Source organism: Gigantopelta aegis, chromosome 10 (assembly GCF_016097555.1).
Source record: "Gigantopelta aegis isolate Gae_Host chromosome 10, Gae_host_genome, whole genome shotgun sequence".
NCBI classification, from domain to species: Eukaryota; Metazoa; Mollusca; class Gastropoda; order Neomphalida; family Peltospiridae; genus Gigantopelta; species Gigantopelta aegis.
In genome coordinates this window covers 79,418,473-79,446,414 of record NC_054708.1, presented here as the reverse complement: position 1 = coordinate 79,446,414, position 27,942 = coordinate 79,418,473, and the positions used below count along the sequence as shown (strand labels likewise).

The 27,942-nt window shown below is 37.2% G+C and overlaps 1 protein-coding gene and 1 long non-coding RNA gene across 5 annotated transcripts in view; one reads left to right on the top strand and one right to left on the bottom strand.

Annotated features, from left to right (window-relative positions):
* Positions 1-27,942, bottom strand: part of LOC121383253 (Kv channel-interacting protein 4-like) — a 473,604-nt gene that overhangs the window by 90,694 nt on the left and 354,968 nt on the right. Inside the window, exon 1 of one of the 4 annotated variants that reach the window (XM_041513157.1) lies at positions 21,768-21,944. The exons of 2 other annotated variants lie outside the window; for them this stretch is intronic. Coding sequence is in view for 1 of the 2 variants with exons in the window: in XM_041513155.1 (XP_041369089.1) it covers positions 1,730-1,763 (34 nt within the window). In the remaining variant the exon portion in view is untranslated. Of the gene's footprint in view, positions 1-1,729; positions 2,807-21,767; positions 21,945-27,942 lie in introns of those variants that run through there. One more of the 4 variants, XM_041513155.1, reaches the window with a different exon arrangement.
* On the top strand, positions 8,151-26,358 carry LOC121383255. Its single transcript, XR_005959274.1, has 2 exons — positions 8,151-8,716; positions 25,818-26,358. It is a non-coding gene; the product is annotated as an uncharacterized LOC121383255 (long non-coding RNA).

The window sequence follows — 27,942 nt, the reverse complement described above, 5'->3', positions numbered from 1 at the left end:
CATTCTGTAAAACTCAAATTTGATTTCCACAACTTTATATCACAAGAATTTTAATTTGTTTTAGCTCAGTGCCTGATTAATTGAGAATTCAATGATAATAAATACTGAGTTGATTGGACATAGTGAAATGAACAGAGAGCAAAATATGTTTTCTTTGTGATCTGTTGTATGAAATGATTTCTAGTCAAGTCAAGAAAACTACCATCATTTAAAAAAATAACCCTACAATTTGGTTCTTTGAACTGACTATTCAAAAATATTACACCAGAGATGAAAGTGGGAATGAATGAATGAATGAATGTTTACCGACACTCCAGCACGAACAATACATCAACTATTGGGTGTCAAATTATGGTAAATGAAAAACGTAATGAATGAATGAATGAATGTTTAACAACACTCCATCACAAAAAATACATCGGCTATTGGGTGTCAAATTATGGTAAATGCAAAACGTAATGAATGAATGAATGAATGAATGAATGAATGAATGAATGAATGTTTAACGACACCCCAGCATGAAAAATGCATCAGCTATTGGGTGTCAAATTATGGTAAAGTGAAATTGGGTCACATAAAGAAATCTGAAAATTTTAATATTGGTGGCCAGGTATTGAGGTTGGCCCTAGGCACATGGAGGCCTCCATACAGAATGTATACACGGTATCAGCCGAAACCAGATTGTTACTTTTAACAGAGAATAGGGAAAATGTTGTATAAACAGTGAAAAAGCCAGAAACACTGGAATTCTGGATAAATCTGGGAACCTATCATCTCTTTTAACAAAAAAAAGTTTGCTTTGTTTAACAAACCACTAGAACACATTGATTTATTAATCATCAGCTATTGGATGTCAAACATTTGGTAATTCTGACATATAGTCTTAGAGTGGAAACTATCTACATTTATTCCATTAGTAACAAGGGATTTTTTATATGCACAATCCCATAGACAGGATAGCATACACCATGGCCTTTGATATACCAGTCGTGGTGCACTGGCTGAAATGAGAAATAGCCCAATGGGCCCACTGACGGGAATTGATCCCAGACCAACCTACATCTCTGATGAATACACATTTACAGTGGGTAACAAATTGTTGTTCTGTGTTTTGGCTGTCACTCCGGTGGGGTTTTCAGACTGGTATATCAAAGGTCATGGTATGTGCTATCCTGTCTGTGAGATAGTGCATATAAAAGATCCCTTGCTACTAACAACACCACTAGAGCGCACTGGTTAATTAATCATCGGCTACAGTATGTCAAACATTTAGTGTGGGGTTTTTTTGCAGAGTAAGAAGGATGTATTCTTCAGTAAATGATCTCCTTGGAAGAGGAAGTCGTCCTTTTGTCCCGAGTCAGACCCCCGATCAAATTGGAGGCTGGACTCAGAATAGGCATGTTCGAAATCCTAGTGGTATAGGAGCACGTTAAACTAGTTATGATTGATTGTCCTCCTTTAGATGAGACACTATGGATAGATATTCATGGAATCATCCACTATTTTATCAAATGCCCCATTTGACTGCATTGTGCAGAGATATGGTCTTAATTAATCACGGATAACGGTTTTGTTATTCAGATTTTACACATGATATTTAGAAGAAACCCTCTACACTTTCCCATAAACTGGACAGCCTTTAATGTATCAGTACCATAACATAAACAGAAAACAAAATCTGAAATCAAAATATTAAACAAGATGAATTTTTTTTAAAACAGCATCTAACCTCCCATGTGTACTTTGTCATAGATTTGGCCCATACTTCTGGCACTTGAAAAAATATGTCGAGACCATTCGCAGTTCCAGTGAATGTAAAAACACACACACAAAAAAAAAAACTTCCTCCTCCTTCAAGAAGAAAAACAACAAAGTATTATCCAGCAAGTCGCCAATGAAGTAAATCCATGCCGAGATCACTGCCCGACCATTAAGGTGGGTTCAATTATCACAAACCGGTATAAAATCCACTGTTACAGGTATCAATGATAGACCGGTATAAAACACACACTGCTACGGGTATCAATGAGAGACTGGTACAAAACACACTGTTACAAATATCGATGATACACCGATACAAAATCTACTGTTACAGGTATCGATGATGGAACAAAATCCACTGTTACCATTATGGATGAAAGACCGGTACAAAATCCACTGTTACAAATATGGATGAGCACAAAATCCACTGTTACATGTATCGATGATAGACCGGTACAAAATCCACTGTTACATGTATGGATGTTAGACCGGAACAAAATCCACTGTTACATATATGGACGATAGACCGGTACAAAATCCACTGTTACAGGTATGGATGAGCACAAAATCCACTATTACATGTATCAATGATATAGCGGTACAAAATCCACTGTTATAGATACAGCCGATAGACCGGTGCTGGTGAAGCACAGCTGTGAATGTTGCAGGTTTTCACTGTGCACCACACCAGCGGAGTCCGGTCTCCCGGTCGTTCATTTGCCAGCTACCAGACAACGTCTTGTCTTACATCTCTCCAGATGAACTGCAACACCAAACACAAATCTCACGGGTAATCCTCGCTCAGCTGGGGATAATTTCACGTGTCAACTGTCAAGATTTTCAAGTCCCCCTTTTCCTAATGTAATTCCGAGCTTTGAGACCGAGAAGATTGAATCCCATGTTTTATGGGGGGGAAATGTTTTTGTTGTTGCTGTTGTTGTTTTTTTAAAAGTGAAATACTGCTTTAATATTCCGTGACTGCCAGACATGAACGCACGCCGCGAGTGACAGATGCAGCCAGAAAATAGCTTTGATTGCGTTGTGTTATAGCGGCTAAAAGAATATATCAGCAAGCATTCCCCAGAGAGAACTTGGTAAAACACTGCCTCAGTGGATCCTGATCAATACTTCACCTTATTATTCCTACGGCATGTAACATCTCGTTTATACTTGTAAGCAAATGGTGAATATTAGTCCCAGGGAACAACCAGATTTACTACATACAGTGAAATCAGTAAATATTAGTCCAACAAACAACCAGATTTACTACATACAGTGAAACCGGTGAATATTAATCCAACAAACAACCAGATTTACCATATACAGTGAAATCGATGAATATTAGTTCAACTAACAACCAGGGGCCTAATTAACTAAACTTGCAACTTGTGTGTGTATGTGTGTGTGTGTGCGTGTGTGTGCATGTGTTTGTGTGTGTGTGCAAGTGTACGTGTGTGTGTGTGTGTGTGCAAGTGTATGTGTGTGTGTGTGTGTGCGTGTGTGCGTGCATTTGATTATTTGTTTATTAAAAAAAAAAAATTTAACATCTCAAGTATAATGTGAGTATTTCTTGATTTGTTTGAGGAATGTAATTATGGTCTTTATTTGATGGAAATAACAGAAATTATGTATGATTCATCCACATACACTATTTTGCTTGGACGTTTGTCAGTTCTCTGCACAAGAATTAGCATGTGGACACATGTTGTTTGTTCATTTGTTGTTTTCTTTAAATGTTGAAATTGGAACAAGCATAACTTCACTGCATTTTCAGGGTGGGACGTAGCCCAGTGGTAAAGCATTCACTTGATGTGCAGTCCGTCTGGGTTCAATCCTCATCGGTGGGCTCATTAGGCTATTTCTCGTTCCAGCCAGTGCACCACGTCTGGTATATCAAAGGCTGTGGTATGTGTTATCTTGTCTGTGGGATTGTGCATATAAAAGATTCCTTGCTGCTAATCGAAAAGAGTAGCCCATGAAGTAGTGAGAGCGGGTTTCCTCTTTCAATATCTGTGTGGTCTGACGCCATATAACCGTAAATAAAATGTGTTAAGTGTGTCGTTAACTAAAACATCTCTTTCTTTCACTGCATTTTCAGACAGTTAAGCTAGCTCAGATACTGACCTGCATAAAGCAGCAACTCTGCTATCATACAGTCCAGCATCACCTACATGAGTGTAGTGTAATTACCGTAGTCAGACCCCATTTGTTCCATGCTTAATATTCTGTTAAAAGCAGTTTACATTGGTCAGAAGATGGGTCCACTGAGGGGACTGAATCCTTCAACCCAAACACCTCTTTCTGTCTCGATACATTGTGTCGAACTACCCTTAACATTAGATACCAAACAGCTGTAGTTTAATGTGTGCTTAGGTATGATTAAATATTCGTCTGGCCAGCATGGTGCATGATCACAATACAGTATGTATACCATGACTGTACATGTGTGTCGTTATACAGTTCTGTGTACAACAAATCTAACACAGACCCGCATTGGAACAAATATTCTGTCAGTGATATTTTTATCAATGACATAATTTCTTTTATTGAACCAGAAAAACTAATAAAAGTGACCAATTTATTCAGTCTGCAAAATCAATTTATTTGTTGGAAAAGAAACAGGTTTTTTTATTTAGGTTTCTTTTTTCTTTCAAATAGACAAAACAATCAGTGTATTCAGATTGTATTGTATTGAAAGGAAAGGAGTAAAGTTTTAATAACACCTCAGAATAGTTTTATAAAAGTCTGCCTATCTGGTTTCTAACATGATTTAATTTCTTCACTTGCAGATGGCGGATCCATGGGGGAACCAGGGGACTCATCCCCCTAAAAATATTTGAGAGTCCTTTTGATGACTTGGTTCATATGCTCTTTTCCCCATCAGTCCCCACCCCCTAAAATATTTCCTCAAACCACGCCTGCTTTTGGTTTAAAGAGTTAGTAAGGATTGAATACCTCTTTCATAGAGCACTGTTTGTGACAAGGAAAAAACCCCAATGGATCCACTGAGGAGGTTTGATCCTAGGACCCAAACCTGTTAGGTGATGCAATAACAAAATGAATGAATGAATGAATGAATGTTTAATGACACCCCATATAATAACAAAGATACGGCAAGGTATATGATTTTATATGCTTAATTCCAACAAGGATTCAAGCATGCTGCCATGGAACCTCAATCTAGGCTAGATTTTCAAAGCTATCTTAGCGCTACAATATCATAAAACTGTAGTAGGCTATGACATCACTATGATGGTTTTACGATATTGTAGTGCTAAAATAGCTTTGAAAATATGGGTCTTGGTGACTGGACTGCCTGTCCAATACGGGGGGTGGGAGGGGGAGGGTATTACAAATGCTGTTATGGCTTTATTGGATAATTTATTAACTGTATACATGCATTTGAGACGTAGCCCAGTGGTAAAGTGTATACTTGATGTGCGATCCATCTGGGATCGATCCCCGTCGGTGGGCCCATTGGGCTATTTCTGGCTCCAGCCAGTGCACCACGACTGGTATATCAAAGGCTGTGGTATGTGTTATCCTGTCTATGGGATGGTGCATATAAAAGATCCCTTGCTGCTAATCGAAAAAAGTAGCCCATGAAGTGGCGAAAGCGGGTTTCCTCTCTCAGTATATGTGTGGTCCTTAACCATATGTCCGATGCCATATAACCCTAAATAAAATGTGTTGAGTGTGTCGTTAAATAAAACATTTCCTTCCTTCCTTCCTTCATTCTAATTTGAACTTATAGTATATGTATATACAAAAATAATTAACAGTCAGTAGATGTTTTGCTAAGTTTTTCCTATAGCTATATAGTGTTATATTACGTTATTAGTTTGATTACTAAATGTTTGACACCCAATAGCCGATGATTAATAAATCAATGTGCTCTAGTGGTGTCATTAAACAAAATACATTTTAACTTTTTATCACAGATGATTACTGAACATTGTCCGAGTACATTTTGATCAGTAATGCTCGCTTTGTATGCTTTGTAAAACCAAAAACAAATGTTATTTTGTATCATATATAAAGAAAAATGTCAAGAATATCTATTGGTCCTTAAGTAAATTCTTGTTAAGTCTTTAATAAATGCTAAAGGCATTGAATCACAGTCCCCGTCAGTGGGCCCATTGGGCTATTGCAGTGCACCATGATTGGTATATCAAAGGCAATGGTATGTGCTATCCTGTCTATGGGATGGTGCATATAAAAGAACCCTGGCTGCATTAGGAAAAAAGTAGCGCATTTCCTCTAATGACTACGTATTAGAATTACTAAATGTTTGGTGCCCAGTAGCTGATAATTAATTAATCAATGTGCTCTAGTGGTGTCATTAAACAAAACAAACTTTTAACTTTCTTGCTGAATCTATAATAAATGTTAAAGGCGTTGAATGGTGGCGTGTAACCGTGTGTTTTCCAGCCATAACTAACATCCACATAACAGCTAACTACAGTAATAAAAACTCCTGCAGGTATTTAACATTTACTCCGACTCCTGGTGTACAGTTCAATGCGGAACCAATGCCAAGTTTACCAACTGACAATATGGCTGGAAATTGAGCTGTATGTTAGTTACGGCAAATGAGAAAGAAAAAACCAACAACACTTAGCCAACACATTAATCAGCAGAACAGGAGAGAACCTTCACAACAGCATGTGTAGAACACAGACCAAGAACAAGGTTTCTGAAGACTTACTCTTGCTAAACTACTTACCTTGCAACATGGAGGAGGATGGTGATGATGATGGTGGTGGTGATAGTGGTGATGATGGTGGTGGTGATGGTGGTGGTGATAGTGATGATGATGGTGGTGGTGATAGTGGTGGTGATGGTGGTGGTGATAGTGATGATGATGGTGGTGGTGATAGTGGTGGTGATGGTGGTGGTGATAGTGATGATGATGGTGGTGGTGATAGTGGTGGTGATGGTGGTGGTGATAGTGATGATGATGGTGGTAGTGGTGATGATGATGGTGGTAGTGATGATGATGGTGGTGGTGATGATGATGGTGGTGATAGTGGTCATGATGATGGTGGTGGTGATGATGATGGTGGTGATGATGGTGGTGGTGATGATGATGATGGTGGTGGTGGTGATGATGATGGTGACGATAATGGTGGTGGTGGTGATGGTAGTGATGATGATGGGGTGATGATGACGATGATGGTGGTGGTGATGATGATGGGGTGATGGTGGTGATGATGGTGGTGATGATGATGGGTGATGATGATGATGGTGGTGATGGTAATGATGATGGGGTGATGGTGGTGATGATGGTGGTGGTGGTGATGATGATGACGATGGTGGTGGTGGTGATGATGATGGTGATGATAATGATAAGGATTGTGGGGATGATAATAATAATGGTGATGATGATCATGGTGGCAATGATAATATTAATGATGGTTATAGCAATGCTAATTTTGAATGATGATGATGGCAATGATAATTGATGATGATGATTATGGTGATGACAGTGATGCTAAAGTATGTGGTCCATGGCAAGTAAATTATAGCAGTATATCTGTTCAAAATATATGTTATGGTAACCAGTTAATGTGAATGTAAATTCACTGAATGAATGAATAAACTAATAAATGAATGAACAAATGAATGAATGAATGAATGAATGAATGAATATTTAATGACACCCCAGCACAAAAAGTAAATTCACTGATGCCACATATGCTGTGCTTAATTATTAGAAGCAGTAAAAGAAAATTTTAAGGAATTTTCAAATAGGCAGGAAAATGTATACCAGTGTTTGAATGGCAGCAAATAAGGGAACACATAACAGCAAATATTGACTGCAACCCAAATCCCCATCCACTGTATGAATACAGTCAATACTACAGAACTGATATTCCATCCCTCAGTATATCTCTGCATTTGATACAGCTCATAAAGGCATACAAACATAACTACATACCGCACATACAGGCATAACTACATGTACTCTAGCAGTAAATTAAATACAGTTTCAAATACCAGGGGTTGTTTATTCAAACATCTGTTAGCTTAATTAGTTAACAGAAACATTCAAAGCCAAGGACTGAATCAATAAAAATAACAATTGAAAACATAATGCTGAAACTTCATTTAGAACAAGCAAAGGAACTCGCACATAATTTAAAGTTTGTTTTTGTTGTCCCCCCCCCCCCCCCCCGCCTCCTCTCATTTCTTCCCGATCTGGCAACTTCTATCTCATTTCTTCCCGATCTGGCAACTTCTATCTCATTTCTTCCCGATCTGGCAACTTCTATCTCATTTCTTCCCGATCTGGCAACTTCTATCTCATTTCTTCCCGATCTGGCAACTTCTATCTCATTTCTTCCCGATCTGGCAACTTCTATCTCATTTCTTCCCGATCTGGCAACTTCTATCCTAACAGACTGAAATCGTGGGAGAAATTGGAAAGATTTTTTTTATATTAAGATAATGAGAATTTTTTTGTATTTGTGCACAAATAATTAAAAGGAAAATAATAGACTATAACTATGCTTCGAACAAATAGGCTCAGATGTTGCCATATTTCTTTTTATTAATATAGTGGGGTTTTTTGACACACTACTGCATTAAAATGCAAATTCTTACAAAAACAACACCAGCACATATTGGAACAATTTTCAGTTCACCTTTATGAAATTGTCAGTTCACCACATACAGCATATTGGGGGCAGATGAAGAGTGCTGGATGTGCTTATATCAATGAGCAAGTTCGACTAGCTTCATACCGTGGCACCGTGGCATCGGTGTGACCACGTAAACCCAGAGGAATGGCCATCGCAGATTAGTTCCAAACTGCTTACTCTGTAACAATCCATAACCGTGATTTGATGGATCACATAAAGAAACACTGTAAAGCTGTGCAAGCGCTGATTAGAACTTCCATCCACCATTACTCTCTCAATGGCTGCAACACATTCCAGGCAAATTATAGCAGGTATATAATAGCAGACAGTCTATTGTGTGGTGGTGGTGTTTTTAAAGGATTTTTTTTTTTTTTTTTTTTTTTTTTTTTTTAATTCAAAGATTGTGTGTTATTTTGTTTATGTTTGTCAGGGTATGAAGGAAGGAAATGTTTTATTTAACAACACACTCAACACATTTTATTAACGGATAAATGGAATGAAAGAAAGAAATGTTTTATTTAACGACGCACTCAACACATTTTATTAACGGTTATATGGCGTCAGACATATGGCCAAGGACCACACAGATATTGAGAGGAAACCCACTGTCGCCACTTTATGGACTACTCTTTTTGCTTAGCAGCAAGGGATCTTTTATATGCACCATCCCACAGACAGGATAGTACATACCACAGCCTTTGTTACACCAGTTGTGGAGCACTGGCTGGAACAAGAAATAGCCCAATGGTTAGGGTATGAACTGAACAAAATCATTCACAAATTGTGTGAAACCTGTCTAAACCGGATCCTGAACAAACTGAAATCCTGTCAACACCAGCAAAGTTTCATGGTTCCAAATTTTTCTAAATTCTAAAATGTGACCCTTTAAACACAGAACCTGTCTAAATTGGATAAATGTTAGGTCCCTGGTGTGATCTGGTTTAGACAGGTTTCACTGTATGTATATATAAATTATATATATAAAATGAATAAAAAACACACACCCCAAGCACTTTTGGTTCTTTTGATGAATATCACCAGGGGCAATGCAAATATGGTTAAATAAGTGTAATCAACATGACAAGAAAAGGGGACATATGACTTTAAAATGTCAAACTCTGGGCTCATGTGATAAATGCAGATTGCAAATTAACTGATGCTTGCATGAACTCTTGAGCTGGGTTTTAGAATCAGTCACCTTGTGGCCTATAGTATGTACGTGTACATGTATTTGTTACATGACAAAAACAAAATTGGAACAAATGTCTGTTTAATACTGGCAGACAAAATTTGAGATCAAGTGACAAATGCAGACTGCATGCATGTAGACTGCTTAGTGCATCTTAGTGCATGGATACAAGCATGAATTCCGGAGTCGGGCTTTATAATCAGTCACTTTATGATATGTGGTATGTATTTGCCATAGTATGACGAAAAACTGGAGCAAGTGCCTTTAATACAGGTGGACACAATTTGGAACCAAGTAACAAAAAATGTGTTTTGTTTAACAGCACCACTAGAGCACATTGATTTATTTAATCATCAGCTATTGGATGTCAAACATTTGGTAATTTTGACATATAGTCTCAGAGAGAAAACCCGCTTCATTATTCCAATAGTTGCAAGGGATCTTATATATAAACCATCCCATAGACAGGATAGCACAAACCATGGCCTTTCATATACCAGTTGTGTTGCACTGGCTGGAACGAGAAATAGCCCAAAGGGCCCACTGCCAGGGATCTATCCGAGACCAACCACACTTTAGGTGAGCGCTTTACAACTGGGCTACGTCCCACCCCACCCCACAACCTCCCTATAGTCTGTAGTCTGTTTTTGTCACCAAACAAAAGCACTGGAACACGTGTCTTTAATACTGGTGGACATGTTAAAGATGAAAGAAAGAAAGAAAAAAAGAAATTGTTTTATTTAACAATGCACTCAACACATTTTATTTATGGTTATATGGCGTCAGACATATGGTAAAGTACCACACAGATTTTGAGAGGAAACCCGCTGTCACCACATAGGCTACTCTTTTATGACAGGCAGCAAGGGATCTTTTATTTGCGCTTCCCACAGGCAGGATAGCACAAACCTTGGCCTTTGTTGAACCAGTTATGGATCACTGGTCGGTGCAAGTGGTTTACACCTACCCATTGAGCCTTGCGGAGTGTTAAAGATGAAGCCAATGAGCAACCTGAAGAATTAAACAGACCATAATCCATGCAATTTTGTTTTCATCAGTGAGTAATCTACTGGGAGAGGCCATTTTTCACCGGGGATCAAGTTGTCAAAGCCAAGCTGCTATAAAGTGTAATGAATTAGCTCATTTTAATTTTAACCACAAACTACACAAATGCATCTGTACTCAAGTCTATAGTGCCAGTCTAATATTGTTGTTGAGCCCACACAGCTTGGAGTGACAAGCTTGTTTAGTGCATGGTCATCAGTGTTATGCCAGCAGTGTATTAATTAATTGATCATGTGGGTGTCCGAACAACAAGACTTTTCCATCCAGTGATGAAATGAACATGGTGGATGGGAAGTACAGCTAAATGCCATACACAAAGAAACAGCTCAGCACATTTAAAACTAAGGCTATTTGGTATTTGACAAGTATTAAATTTTGACACCTGGGGCCTAATTCACTAAACTCTCGCAACTTTGCGATATCGCAGTGCAATGCTAAAAGACTTACAAAGAGGATGCTTTGTTGTCTAGCAGAGCCTAAGAGATCTTTGTGAATTAGGCCCCTGGCTCCGTATTCATAAACATACATAAGTCAATGTATGATACTTATCTATGTACTTTAAACATGTATTTAGGTATCATACTTTGACTTAAGTACGTTTATGAATACGGAGCCTGGTTAACAGAGAGAGAGAGATGAAACCTGCTGCTACTAAACAGGCTACTTAAAAAAAATAAAAAAAATAAAGAAATGCAGCAAGGGCTTTTTATATGCACTTTTCCATTGACAGAGCAATACATGCCATACCAATTATGGAGCACTGGTTCGGGAATGGGCTGACAATCATAGGGAAATGCTAAATCCACCATATTAGGTATTAAATACAACGATAGTAAAGTTAAAGTTTGTTTTGTTTAATGACACCACTAGAGCACATTGATACAATTAGTAATGCTCAGATTGTTTTGTTGTTTGACACCCAATAGCCAATGTTTATTTTTGTGCTGGGGTGTCATTAAATGTTCATGCATTCACATTTTGTTGCACATAGCCCTAGTGTACATACAGACTTTGAAAAATACTGATATGGAAACCATTCATTATAAACAGATGAATGTATGGCTGATAAAATGGATTCACAATCAAGTTAGACAAATGGTTCATATTAACCAGACAGAAATTGCATTGCACTATTTAACAAACTGTCTAGCCAAACACATTTTGTTTAAAGCCCTACAAACACAAAGGCTTTTGCTAAAACACATTTTGTTTAAAGCCCTACAAACTGCAATAAAACAAAGGCTCAATACACATTGCTAATATTTGTTTAAAGCCCTACAAAATGCAATAAAACAAAGGCTCAATACACATTGCTAATATTTGTTTAAAGCCCTACAAAATGCAATAAAACAACAGGCTCAATACACATTGCTAATATTTTTTTAAAGCCCTACAAAATGCAATAAAACAAAGGCTCAATACACATTGCTAATATTTGTTTAAAGCCCTACAAAATGCAATAAAATAAAGGCTCAATACACATTGCTAATATTTTTATAATGAAATACATGTATAGTCACTAAATTCTATTTTTAATTGGCATTCGCAAATGGCTGCTTAAATCCTGCAAATGGAACATATAATCTCTGAAATAGATTATAACCTATGAAGGTGTTTATGGGTGGGTGGGTATTTGGGTGGGTGGATGGATGGATGGATGGATGGATGGATGGATGGATGGATGATGGATGATGGATGATGATGATGGATAATGGATGATGGATAATGAATAATGGATGGATGGATGGATGGATGGATGAATGGACGGATGGACGGATGGACGGATGGATGGATGGATGGATGGATGGGCAGACAGACGGAAGGACAGATGGAAGGAGGAATAGAAGGACAAAGTGATAGATATACTTATGATAAAATTATTATTATTAGAAAAAACATACTGGTAACTAACAATTCATTCAAAATCAACATTCTATACAATTCTAAAATGCTAAACAAGCATATATATATATATATATGGACTATGTGGCAAAACCTTGAACAGTTAATAAATCTATTATAATTATTGATCAAATATACAGGTAGATTGTAAATAAAATAACACCTGTGCAAGTTGTATATAACCCTGTCAAAACCAAATCAATTCCAGGGAAGTGTTAATCAAGAATATTAAGTACAGGATGATAATGAGATATGTTTACTGTACAATACAGTGTAATATTACATTGTGTGTGTTATCGATAACTCTTAGTTAGTGTTACGTAACACTAACGTGTGTTTCCAACTCAGATCATCAGGTGCAGATTCCAACCCCAATTAAACTACAGTGCTGTCTAGTGTATCGGCGCACCTAAGCATTCAAAGACCATTTTCTATGTGAACACTGTGAAATACTTAATAAAATGTCTATCACCAAAGAAGCAGTGCATAATCTGAAATACACTACAAATTGTTTTGTCTGTAGTAAATAAACATTTTAAAATTGTGCATAAATATAGGCACACACACACACACACACACACACACACACACACACACACACACGTATCCAAAATAATTTGCATGTCCGGTGATTCGCCGCAGTAGATGTGGCCTGGTGACCCTGCTATATATAGACTGCCCATGACCTCACTTTGTAGCCCATAAATGCTACACTGCTGTCCCAAGATTATTTCAGCACTTTTTTGTTTTGTCTTGTTAAAAATATTAGTGTGAAAATTATCGATCACACATGACACGTCTCATGATCGGTTTCGGAAATGTTTTCTTGAGTGGCACAGATGGATGTTCATTGTCATGCATGCCTAAAATCCCTATATTAATTTTTTCTTGGGTAGATTGTGCACATACGTGGATCTTATTTCACTTTTATTGTGCACGTGGATCTTATTTCACTTTTATTTTTTGTAACAATGTGACAATTGTGAACTGGACTGACTGTCAAGTAAGGTGTTAAAACGTTTGTTTTGTTTGCAATTTTCTGTATTTTCCTTTTCAGTTTAAATAAAAATAACCAAAGAAAGAATTATACCGTTTACTATAATTGAACAAATGCAGGAAAGGTGGGGGTTTTAAGATGGGTTTTAATATTTTTAATATCAATAAGAATGAACTACTTCGTGTTTATATACACGAAAACATGTGATTGATTTTTTTCTTCTTCAAATAATGATATAATTATTGATAATTCTAAAAATGTTTAATTGCACCATAACAATAAATATTTTAATTCATGATTAACCATTAAAAAAGGAATTGAGCTTTAATTCGCAAAAAACCAACAACAACATGACAACTTCTTAAGTGTACTTAAGCAAAATACTGAGTGTGCCCAATCACCAGACTGTATAGTGTTTTGCAAATTAATATAATGAATTTAATTAGTAAGGAAGATCATATGTAATGCTTTGGTCAGCTGAAAGGATGGATGGGTGGATGGTTGGATAGGTGGATGGATGGATGGATGGATGGATGGATGGATGGGTAGGTGGATGGATGGATGGATGGATAGGTGGATAGATGGGTGGATGGTTGGATAAGTTGATGGATGGATGGATGGATGGATGGATGGATGGATGGATGGATGGATGGATGGATGGATGGATGGGTGGATGGATGGATTATGGATGGATGGATGGATGGATGGATGGATGGATGGATGGATGGATGGATGGATGGATGGGTGGGTGCGTGGGTGTTTTTTGGATGTATAGATGAATGGATGGATGGATGGATGGATGGATAGATGGATGGAAGAATGGATAGATAAATGAAGGGGGTGGATGGATGGATCAGGTAGATGGATGGATGGGTGGGTGAGTGGCTGACTGGGTGGGTGGCTGGTTAGACGGATAGATGGACAGATGGATGGATGGATGGATGTTTCTAGGACAGACTGCCATACTGCAGGTTACTGTATATTGTAGGTGCTCTTTTTTAAAAGTTAAAGAGAGAGTAAACTCAAACATGCATACCCAGACCACCAACACATACTGACATTAAAAAATGAAAAAACAACAATTTTAGAGACAATAAAAAAAACCATGATTATTCCTGCTAACTGGGAGTTTGTTTTTTTGTTTTGTTTTTTTTGGTGCATCCGGATTGTGCATATAAAAATTTCCCATGCTACTAATGAAAAAATGTAGCGGTTTTCCTTTAATGACTACGTGTCAGAATTACCAAATGTTTGACATCCAATAGCTGATGATTACGGTAATTAATCAATGTGCTCTAGTAGTGATGTTAAACAAAACAAACTTTAACTTTTTCATAGTTTCACCCATTTATTAAAAACATTATGTATCTGATCCTTACCATATGCTCTGTGGTTATGTGAACATAAATAATGATATTGCACTTTTAAAATACCATATCTCCTTACAAAGAGACCGGCCTCGGTGGCGTCGTGGTTAGACCATCAGTCTACAGGCTGGTAAGTACTGGGTTCGGATCCCAGTCGAGGCATGGGATTTTTAATCCAGATACCGACTCCAAACCCTGTGTGAGTGCTCCGCAAAGCTCAATGGGCAGGTGTAAACCACTTGCACCGACCAGTGATCCATAACTGGTTCAACAAAGGCCATGGTTTGTGCTATCCTGCCTGTGGGAAGCGCAAATAAAAGATCCCTTGCTGCTAATCGGAAAGAGTAGCCCATGTAGTGGTGACAGCGGGTTTCCTCTCAAAATCTGTGTGGTCCTTAACCATATGTCTGATGCCATATAACCGTAAATAAAATGTGTTGAATGCGTCATTAAATAAAACATTTCTTTCTTTCTTTCCTTACAAAGAATCGCAATGACCAATGAGCACTTTCAGTTCAGTTGACACATTTGAAAAGTTGTCTGCAGTAAGCATAAAGTTTACAGGAATCCAAAGCATTTTGTATCAATAAAGTTGATTTTCATGTTAAACAACAAAATGTATCAAAGATATTCAACCAAATATAGCATCTTTCAAAGAACGATGTCACCTATCACATGACATCATGTATCATGCAAGATATCATAATGGAAAAAGGCTTGCTTAGTTGTTAGATTAATCATACACTATTTGACAAAAGTTTGTTTTGTTTAACAACACCACTAGAGCACAGTGATTAATTAATCATCAGCTATTGGATGTCAAACATTTGGTAATTCTGACTTATAGTCATCAGAGGAAACCCGCAACATTTTTCCCTAATGCAGCAAGGGATCTTTTATATGCACCATCTCACAGACAGGATAGCACATACCATGGCCTTTGATATACCAGTCATGACGCACTGGCTGGAATGAGAAATAGCCTAATGGGGATCAATCCCAAACTGACCATGCATCAAGCCAGTGCTTTACCATTGGGCTACATCCCGTCCTATCATACACTATTTGAGTAATTATATTTTTTATTATAATTTACTTCATGTAGGAAAACAAGTCGATAAAATGTTTCATGGAGTATAAAAAAACAAATCTGAACCTCAGACTCGATCAATATACTTTTTTTTCTTTTTTGTTTTTAATAAAACATCACATCGATCTTATAAGAGACTTACAGTTGCATAATAAATAACACGACAGTGTTAACTAAGAATTCTGTATGCAAACAAGATATAATAATGCTAATGCTGAATGCTATGTCTAAAAGGGTACTACAATAATCTTAATCCAGAATGCACACAAACATAATTAGTGGCAGTCCTGCAGTTCCAAGTGCCGGGGATGGAATATTTTTTAATATTGTATAGCAATTGTTGTTCTGCTAAATCCAGTCTTTGTATAGCATTTGTTCAGGATGTTTGCTATGTTGTAAACCAATATAAGAACTAGGATAATCCTAAACCAGAATATTTTGTAAATCAGAGTGACAGGTAGTATTTGAAATGTATGTCACCAACCGACTGACTGACCGACTAACTGACCGGCAGAATGAATATTATTAATGGTAATAATATGTAGGTAGAGATCAAAGGGTTTGCCTGTTCGTCAATCATAAGTTAAAAAAGCCAAAACAATATTGTTTAAAAAAATTAATGAATAAATGAAATAATGTATAAATTAATACTGAATGAATGAACAATTGAAAGATTGGTCTTATTATAAGAATGTTGTTCAAATGAGATATGAATTGCTGGAATGAATAACTGATTTAAAAAAAAAAAAAATTAAAGAAATAAAACAAACTCCTCTAAATACAGTCAAATCCACTTAATTGGATGTCGGATTATTGTATATTTCGGATATTTGAATATGTTTGTCCTGCACGGAACCATTTGCCATTATGACAATACAAAATCCAACGGTTAATTGGATGTGTTTTTTAACATGTTTTCGGATATTTGAATATAAAATTATCCTTGCCGAATGGCAATTGCATGTAAAACATAGGAAAGTTTGTGTTACTTGATGTGTTTTTGTAAAAATTTATGATCGTACGTAATACCATACTATCGTACATGCAGAAATGAATACTTTTAATTTGATTTAATTTCATTGTTAAAAAAAGAGAAAAGACTTACAACAAACTTGTTTTCTTGTTTCTTAAATTATTTCGGATGACTCGTTATTAATCAATACATTTCCTAATTACATCGTAATTAATCCATGAACTCTGAGATTCATCTCAAATGTGACCCAATGGCCGAGACAATGCAGGACAATCAAGGATCAAAGTCGGTCATTCCCACCTTGTTGGCGGCCATGTGCGTTTCGTAAGCAGGCATCCCTTAATCTCATGTGGGCCACTTTTGAAGCAGTGTATGTTTAATCCATAAATAAACACTTGTCAGATATTTTTCTCTATGAATTGTCGGTGACAGTAACAAACAAAAGCCATTTGCTACTAGTGTTATTTTTAGCGGGATCTTTTGATCACGTGATTTTTCCTCTGCAGCTCACAATGCGAGGCCCCATTTGGGGTGACCGATTATGGTGATTACTGTTTAAATTGTTAAATGCCGACAAAAGGTAAGTTGTAGGAGATTTTCTTAGCAAGTTGGATTAATCATCTTTTGGCTATAAATATTGACAAGAACTTTTTTTTCTTCACAATGTCAACATGGCAAATAAACGGAAACGAAACGATTTATCTTTGGCTCAGAAATACAACGAGATATGTGCCCAGTATCTCGCCAATGCTAACCCAGAACGAAAAAGACAGAGAACGGGAAAAGCAGCCAATGTGGAGAAGGCCTTATCAGAATGGTTTTCCGTCATCCAATATCGGGCTCAATATTAGCGTTTGTGTTTGTGTTTTTCCTTCTGTTACATTGAATAACGGCCTTTCACTTATTTGACTTTGGCCAGTCTAGTTTACCTGTCAAATCAGTTACAAATGCACACAGATAATAGTCAGATAGATGTCCTGGTAAAATACAGAACATGGAAATGACTACTTATTCAAGATTATATTGGGTGGTGGGGGTGGGGTCTTGTTGCATTTGATTTACAAATGTACAAAGAAGTTAATAACGGCCGTTTAATTATCAAGAAGTTAATAACGGCCTTTTAATTATTTGACTGTGGCCAGTCTAATTGAGCTTCCGGTGGTTTTATCTGGGTCATTAGATGTTTAGTCACTTCTACTTCTAGGCGTACAAACGGCATTAACTGTTGCCTCTTGTATTTATCAAGTTTATAGACAAACTTGATAATGATAACAGAGTCACAATATGGAACTTGGAATCGGTATTTTATTAACACAAAATACTGAAGAAAATGCCACATGTCATGAGGCCCAAATTGGGAGAATCGTAATTAGGGTTTGCATAAATCAACAAGAGGTCTTAATTGGGTATATCGTATGTCGAAATTGTACCTTCGGTTTATTGAATATGCCGCTTATTTGAATATAATGTTGTTGCACGAGGCACATCCAAATAAGCGGATTTGACTGTAATTAATAAATTAATAAATGATGAACAGTCATTTCCAGAAAAAAAAAAAAAATGCTTGTGATCTTTAAAAAATACTTAAGAACCTAGACTACATAAAAAAACAACTTGAGAAAGGAAATGGGTTTTTTGCACGAAACAGAAAAGTCCTGACTCAGCGAGTTAAACGATGTGGTGCTATAGACTTGCCATGTATTAATTAATCCCCAGACACATGAATTAATTCTTACTTAATACCTAACGCAGTCCAAAAAACCCCTCATATCCACAAAGACCACTTTTCAAATTGATATATCGTTCTGTCCCTGAATGGCAAAGGGAGGTAATTACAGGATGCTGAATGAGAAAAGAAAAAGAGTTCTTAAGAAAAGGCAGTCAAGCTTGATGGCAGTATTGATTTGCGAGATGTATGTGTTTTTGATGGGCCAGGCAGCAACTTGTGACAGCAACTCTCAGAAGGCTTCAGTCTCTGTGGCTCACAGATATAATTATTTCCTTGCTTTACAGCTGCCGATAGTGTAAAAGGTTCAGGTTATTTTTGACATTAATTCCTGCAGGAATCACTAGGGCGAGGTGTGCCTCAATGGTAAAGGCACTTGCTTCAGTTGCCATGGTCATAGGAGTTATCATCCTCTGCATAGGTTTCGAAGGTGGGGGTGGGGGGACAAAGGGGTAATGCACCCCCAATTCTGAAGATAATACATCACACCTATATTGGAAATAGAGAATAATACATTCATGTCTGTTAGATACCATTTATCTTACAACGTGTCATTTTAAAATGTATCTAATGAGCAAAAGCGAGTTGAATACGTTTTTAAGCAACGAGTTGTAAGATAAATGATATCTAACAGACACGAATGTATTATTCTATTTCTTACATATCCTCAAAAATCAAGTTTTAAGCAAATTTTAACATCTTTTTTGACTAAAAGTTATTTACAGCCCTTGCTAACTTACGCGTCACAGACAAATGATTGTCAGGTTGACTATACATCAGTGTAATCAATTTCGACTGTGCTGTTTTTTCATTGGATGTATGACATTGGTTACCTGGTCATCACCTAGGAGCAGCCAGTCATAAGTCTTGAAATTGTTAACAAACGTACATGTATTAACAAGTATGTGTTATGAAAAATAACGAATGATGTTTTCACCAACAGGTGTGTAAGAAAACAAATTAATACATTACTGGTCCATCCATTTGCTAGTACCTTCTTATACTTAAGCTAAGTGGACTGCTTTCCCCCCAGTCAATGACTTGTAACTAGTATGTCATAGCTGTGGTATGTATTGTCCTGTTTATTGTCCTGTTTATTGTCCTTTTCATTGCCCTTGTTAGACCAAATAGGTTTTATTCATGTTAAAACCAAGGCTTGAAATTCAGTTTCTATAGTGGGAAGCAATCTTTGTTTCTCAGATTTCAAGATGGAAGCAAGAGCTAGAAAATGAGATGCAGTGCTAGAAAATAGTCCCATATTAAAGTTAGACCTGTAGTGTAATGTGGACTAGTTAGCTTGTTTTGTTTAACAAAACCACTGGAGCACACTATTTATTAATCATCAGCTATTGGATGTCAAACATTTGGTTATTTTGAGATATAGTCTCAGTGAGAAAACCCGCTACATTTTTCCAATAGTAGCAAGGGACCTTTTATATGCATAATCCCACAGACAGGATAGCACATACCACAGCCTTATATACCAAGACTTGATATAAACATGGATAAAAACATTTCTGAAAATTGAGGGTTCTTGGTATACTGTATCTGAAATACTGCCTACTGGTAAGTTAAGACAGAAAGCAAAAGCTGCTTTGTGAAGTTCATTATCATAAAGCACATGGTGCACTTTGAGAGCTACTGGCTGCCTGCCCTCGCAATTCCAAGCCTTCACAACGAGCGCTTCAAGACTGGTATATCAAAGGATGTAGTAGCTGTATTTTGGAAGTTTGTTTGTTTTGTTTAACGACACCACTAGAGCACATTGATTTATTAATCATTAGTTACTGGATGTCAAACATTTGGTAATTTTGACACAATTTGACAAATTTTTCCATTAGTAGCAAGGGATCTTTTATCACACAGACAGGATAGCACATACCACTGCAATTGATATACTAATCGTGGTACACTGGCTGGAACGAGAAATAGCCCAATTGGCTCACCGAAAGGGTATATTTAGGAAGATGCATATCAAAGATGTCTTGTTACCTTTTTGTTGGAACAGCCTATGCAGTGGCAGAGGGTTTCTTCTTTCACCATAAGCCAAGTTTCAACACGAAATAGCCAAAATACACCAGGTTTCTTCTCTTAAATATCTAGACCACGTGTAACATTAACCATATGTCAGTCACTAAATTAACAGACATAGTTTAAAATGAGGTGAGGTGTTGTTAAATTATCACTGCACCTGAGTGCACCGATTAATTAATCACTGGCTAATGGGTGGATGGAACATAGTTTAAAATGAGGTGAGGTGTTGTTAAATTATCATTGCACCTGATTGCACCGATTAATTAATCACTGGCTAATGGGTGGATGGAACATAGCCCAGTGGTAAAGCACTTGCTTGATGCATGGTCAGTTTGGGATCGATTCTCATCTGTGGGCCCATTGGTCTATTTCTCATTCCAGCCAGTGTACCACAACTGGCATATCAAAAGCTGTGGTATGTGCAATTCTGTCTATAGGATGGTGCATATAAAAGATCCCTTGCTAGTGATAAAAAAAAATGTAGTGGGCTTCCTCTCTAGGACTATTTGTCATAATTAACAAATGTTTGACATCCAATTGCCGATGATTAAAACAGCAATGTGCTCTAGTGGTGTCATTAAAAAAAAAACTTCTTCAGATAGTTGGTAATTATGACATAGTCTTGGAGAACACCTGCTACATTTTAACCATTAGCATTACGGTATCCTTTGATATATATCTCGTCGGCCACCATTTGGGTTGTAAAAAAACACAGAGAATGGGTCCGTCAAAGGTTTAATGGAGAGAAGAATATAGATAACATTTAAAAATCAACCAAATAAAATGTTTAGCTGTAATTCTATTTAAAAACAAAAACAAATAAAACAAGTAAAGAAAAAACTACTTCCCTTCCCTGATGACTGAAACAATTAATAAATGGGGAAAACATGGTATTAATCATCAATTTGTTTTCTTTCTTTTTTATTTAACTTATAAGCAAATCAATTTTTTTTTTTTATAAAAATGAAAACTAAATCGAAATGAATATTTATTAAGACAAATAAAAAAAAGTAACTTACAATTTATTCCAAAACATGTCTGGCATTCTGAACTGCCATCATTTTGCAGACTATTTAAGTGATTAGAGGCTGCATATCCATAAATGAACACATATTTCTGCCTCTATGCCATAATTACGAGTATAGATGATGATGCCACCTGTTACCTGAGTTCATGCACCACTGAAGACATAACAGGAAGCCATGCTTTGTTCCACATACAATAGATACTTCACATTAGCTGCTTGATGGTGACCACATGGCCTGCGCTTGATATGTATACTAATCAAAACCAATTACAGAACACAATGGTGATACTACTTATGTACAGTGTGCGGATCTATATTATTTAAAAACACACAGGCAGGATTCGAACCTCATCAAACCCAATTACAGAACACAATGGTGATACTACTTGTGCGCGGATCTAATATTTAAAAACACACAGGCAGGATTCGAATCTCATCAAACCCAATTACAGAACACAATGGTGATACTACTTACATACAGTGTGCGGATCTAATATTTAAAAACACACAGGCAGGATTCGAACCTCATCAAACCCAATTACAGAACACAATGGTGATACTACTTACGTACAGTGTGCGGATCTAATATTTAAAAACACACAGGCAGGATTCGAACCTCATCAAACCCAATTACAGAACACAATGGTGATACTACTTACGTACAGTGTGCGGATCTAATATTTAAAAACACACAGGCAGGATTCGAACCTCATCAAACCCAATTACAGAACACAATGGTGATACTACTTACGTACAGTGTGCAGATCTAATATTTAAAAACACACAGGCAGGATTCGAACCTCATCAAACCCAATTACAGAACACAATGGTGATACTACTTGTGTGCGGATCTAATATTTAAAAACACACAGGCAGGATTCGAACCTCATCAAACCCAATTACAGAACACAATGGTGATACTACTTACGTACAGTGTGCGGATCTAATATTTAAAAACACACAGGCAGGATTCGAACCTCATCAAACCCAATTACAGAACACAATGGTGATACTACTTACGTACAGTGTGCGGATCTAATATTTAAAAACACACAGGCAGGATTCGAACCTCATCAAACCCAATTACAGAATACAATGGTGATACTACTTACGTACAGTGTGCAGATCTAATATTTAAAAACACACAGGCAGGATTCGAACCTCATCAAACCCAATTACAGAACACAATGGTGATACTACTTACGTACAGTGTGCAGATCTAATATTTAAAAACACACAGGCAGGATTCGAGCCTCCTGCACCGATTTAGCAATTGATATGTATACTAATCAAAATTAATTATAGAACACAATGGTGATACTACTTAGTCTAATATTTAAAAACACAAAGGTAGGATTCGAAACTCCTGCACCAATTCAGAACTTGATATTTATACTAATCAAACCTAATTACAGAACACAATGGTGATACTACTTACACGAGCAGATCTAATAATAAAAAAAACACAGGCAGGATTCAAACCTACTGCACCTATCTGCACATGGCGTTTGACTGTCAGCGACCTTAACCATTCAACCAAGCAGGGGCCTAATTTACTAAACTCTCGCAACTCTGCGATCTCGCAGTGCAATGCTAAAAGACTTACAAAGAGGATGTTTTGTTGTTTAGCAGAGTCTAAGAGACCTTTGTGAATTAGGCCTCTGGTTTTCCACAAAAATGAAAGGCGAAGTAATCATAGTTAAGAAAATGTGCTGGTAGACACTCGGTTCCAAACTAATGTAACAGTTTGAGTTAATACACACTTTCTAATGATGCACATGGGAACTAATAGTCTACCATCAGAAACACTGATTAACCCAATAAATATAATATTCCAGTGGCAGGATTTGAACCTACTGCACCGATTTACATGACATTTGATAGCCAGCGCCCATAACTACTCGGCCAACCAGGTCTTCCACAAAATGGAAACCCCAATTAACCATAGTTAAGAAAGCATGCTGGCAAACACTCCATTCGAAAACAGTTTGTATTAATACACAGCAATTTTTTAATTACAACAGGGTTAATGATGCACCCGGGGACTAATAGTCCACCAGTAGAAATGTTATAATATTTAAAAACACAGAGTGTCAGTTGGTAGGATTTGAACCTACTGCACAGATTCACATGACATGTGACAATCTGCGACCGTAACCACTCGATCAACCAGGTCTTCCACCAAAACTGGGGAAAAAAAGCCCAATTAACCGTAGTTAAAAAAGTGTGCTGGCAGACACTCGAAAGTTATGTAATTGTTTGTATTAATATACAGCAATTTTTAGGGTATAGTGATATGGAGATTTCTTTTTATTCCTAATTCATTTTTCTTAACACACTGATATTTTAAGTTTGTCTTTAAATGCAGTGTGTTTGTATCATGGTTGAAAGCTAGAATTGTTTTTTTTAGATGATCAGGGTGAAATGGTCTTCTAATGAATAAATAATCAGATATAATGTTGTTGGAGGAACCTTCATCAACACAGAAGCCAACAAGACAGTATTTTCAATGACCAAATACATTTTCCCATCCCAAAATAAGAGATATTCATAAGAATTATGTATGAGAGTTATTCATATTACAAGTCACTTGATCTTATTATTGCAATAAACCAGTCCTTGACAATAGATCTTGTTTTCCTCCAAACCAGAAACATGCAAGTTACTAGGTTTTACAATTGGCCAGCAGTTTCACACAAACCACATTAAGATTATTAAATCATATTTTCCATGGTTACTAATGCAGCATGGGCAGAAATTACATATATTCAAACCACAGATGGCAATTCTCCCTGGCTGTCGGAATTTAATAATGATTGATAAATTAAGTTCAAAAATGTATTGATAGTTTTCTGGAAGTCCCCCCCCCCCCCCCCCCCCCCCCCCCCCCCCCCCCCCATTTTTCATTGCGTGACTATGGCTGAGTTCAACCACACTGAGCAGAAAAATGTCTGCTAGATTGGTTTATGCACTTCACGGTAAACCAAATGGCCACATTGGGAACCAATAAAATAGTTCGCAAAAATTAGCCAAATGTTTGCTAGTTGAACTTGGGGTGTGAGTACTGGCAGCACCTCTTGGGCATATTAAAAAACTCATATGGAATTTATATAACAATAAAAGTAAAACAGACAAGAAATGGAAAGGACTATTCATGTGATGACATCTCAGCACATTTTAAATCATGACTGTTTTTGGAGTCTCACTCACAGCTAATTGTATATTACTCCTATCAAAAAACCGGCCTTGGTGGCGTCGTGGTTAGGCCATCGGTCTACAGGCTGGTAGGTACTGGGTTCGGATCCCAGTCAAGGCATGGGATTTTTAATCCAGATACCGACTTTAAACCCTGAGTGAGTGCTCCGCAAGGCTCAATGGGTAGGTGTAAACCACTTGCACTGACCAGTGATCCATAACTGGTTCAACAAAGGCCATGGTTTGTGCTATCCTGCCTGTGGGAAGTGCAAATAAAAGATCCCTTGCTGCTAATCGGAAGAGTAACCCATGTAGTGGCGACAGCAGGTTTCCTCTCAAAATCTGTGTGGTCCTTAACCATATGTCTGACGCCATATAACCATAAATAAAATGTGTTGAGTGTGTCGTTAAATAAAACATTTCTTTCTTTTTTTACCTATCAAAAAGGCAGCAAGGTATCTTTTGTATGCAGTTTCTCCATAGACAGGCCATGCATACAAAGTCTGTTGATGCACAAGTCATGGGGCACTGACTGGGATGAGAAAAATACCAAAGTCCATCGAGGATGATCATGATCATAGAGATGATGATCATAGAGCTTGGTGCATGTACAGACATTTCCTTTCGGTTTCCACGTTAATGCTGATGCATAGCTTCTTTACTCTGACTTCAGCGAACTTGGTTTGAGTTTGGAGTTTTCCTTCTTCTAGGAGAATTTGCTTACTAGGATTCTGAGCCTCTCCAGTCCAGTTTTGATTTTGGAGTTTGCTTCTCCTAGACAGTTGTCTTTCTTGACTTCTGTCCTCTGTCTGGTTCATATTAGTCTAGATGCCATTTTGTTTTTCAGGACGACAATGCCCCTGCTCACTGGAGTCTACTGGTCACTGCGTATCTGCAGCAACAGAACATCACCGTGGCCAGCCCTAAGTCCAGACCCTTCACCCATTGAGCACATGTGGGACATCATCGGATGACGTCTCCGAGAATGTCAACTTCAGCCAACCAACTTGGCTGAATTAGGTGCCGCTCTCCAAGAGGAATGAAACAGGATCCCCCAAAATGTTATTGGACGTTTTAATCAGGATTGGATTCGTGTGTGCTTGGCAAACCATGGGGGTTTTACCCGTTACTAGTGCAAATATTGAAAACATCAAATTGACAAGCACCACCCCTGTTGCCTATCTGTGTCTCCTCCTGACCTACATCACTATCCTGGCTATAATCTTTAATGTCAATCCCTTGTCACACGAGTGCTTGTGTTTTAGCATTATTATTTTTTATTATTATATTTTTTAAATAAAGTTTATTGACACCAGAAAACAAATCCAGTAGTGACAAGGGTTTTACCATTAATTAATACGGCAATAAAAATTAATACACCTCTGTTACATTGTGTTATATTTGAATATCCCCTACTTATTTTGAACATTATATTATCCATATTGGGCATATGGGACATGCATAAGTAGGAAGAATTAAAAATAGATGTTGATGATTTGAATGATATTGGAAGTGAGGGAAGAATGACTGGGAATGAATACTGCAAAACCAATGGTAAATCTGAATGATCATTGCTGGCTATAAGTTTTTATGAGGAATTTACAGTTGAAGAGCTGTCCAGAAAAACACAAGTAAAACATTCTGCTGTGCCAAAATTAAAATGCAGTTGTTAAAACTTCACTCTGGGTAGGAGCTGGTACTATTATATTAATGATACCAATCCCAGAAGGGTAAAGCATTCACTTGATGCACGGGTGGTCTAGGATCGATCCCCATAGGTGGGCCCATTGGGCTATTTCTTGCTCCAGCCAGTGCACCATGACTGTGGTATGTGTTATCCTGTCTGTAGGATCTTACATATAAAAGATCCCTTGCTGCTAATCAAAAAGAACAGCCCAATCAAATATACTGCACAACAAAAATAAAAAGACCATGAATAATTTAACATATATATTTCTTATAACAATATTCACTGAGAAAATAGACCGTCAAAATGAGTGTAAAATGTTCACACAACATGAATCATTTTACTAGACACAGAAACTAATGCAATTTAAAGTGAATGATTTAAATACATTAAAACCGGCCTTGGTGGTGTTGTGGTTAAGCCATCGGACATAAGGCTGGTAGGTACTGGGTTCACAGCCTGGTACCGGCTCCCACCCAGAGCGACTTTTAATGACTCAATGGATAGGTGTAAGGCCACTACACCTCTTCTCTCTCACTAACCACTAACAACTAACTCACTGTCATGGACAGATAGCCCAGATAGCTGAGATGTGTGGCCAGGACAGTGTGCTTGAACCTTAATTGGATATAAGCACGAAAATAAGTTGAAATGAATGAATAAATAAATAGATTAAAGAAAAGTAAATTAATATTCATGTTTCTTTTGTCCTTCAGTATATACCAGACTACACAAAAAACAAAAAACAACAAAATCAAAACATGACTACTCCACTTGATTACTCTTGTTGGATATTTATATTTCTGCTAACAAAACCAGAGAGAACTAAAACCGTTTGCCAAACGAAAGATGAGTATGCACAAGTGGTACATTGCACACACTGACTACACCTCCAGCAGCGAAAACCGGGAGACTGGGTACCTGTATTGTAAATCATCCACAATACAATGCATCAGACATGCAAAATCACATAACAGACTGAGTTTCTGGCAGATGGTCTTATTAATAACTTAAAAGTATATTTTGTTTAATGACACCATTAGAGAACATTGATAAATTAATCATCACTATTGGATGTCAGACATTTGGTAATGTACATAGTCTTCAGGGAAAACCTACTATATTTTTCTATTAGTAGCAAGGGATCTTTTATATGCACTTTCCCACAGACAGAAAAGCACATACCATATGCAGTAAACAGTGTCATGTGCAGACAGAATGGCACATACTGTGGCCTAAAGCATGGGGCACTGGTTGGAAGGGTAGAAGGAAGGAAATATTTTTA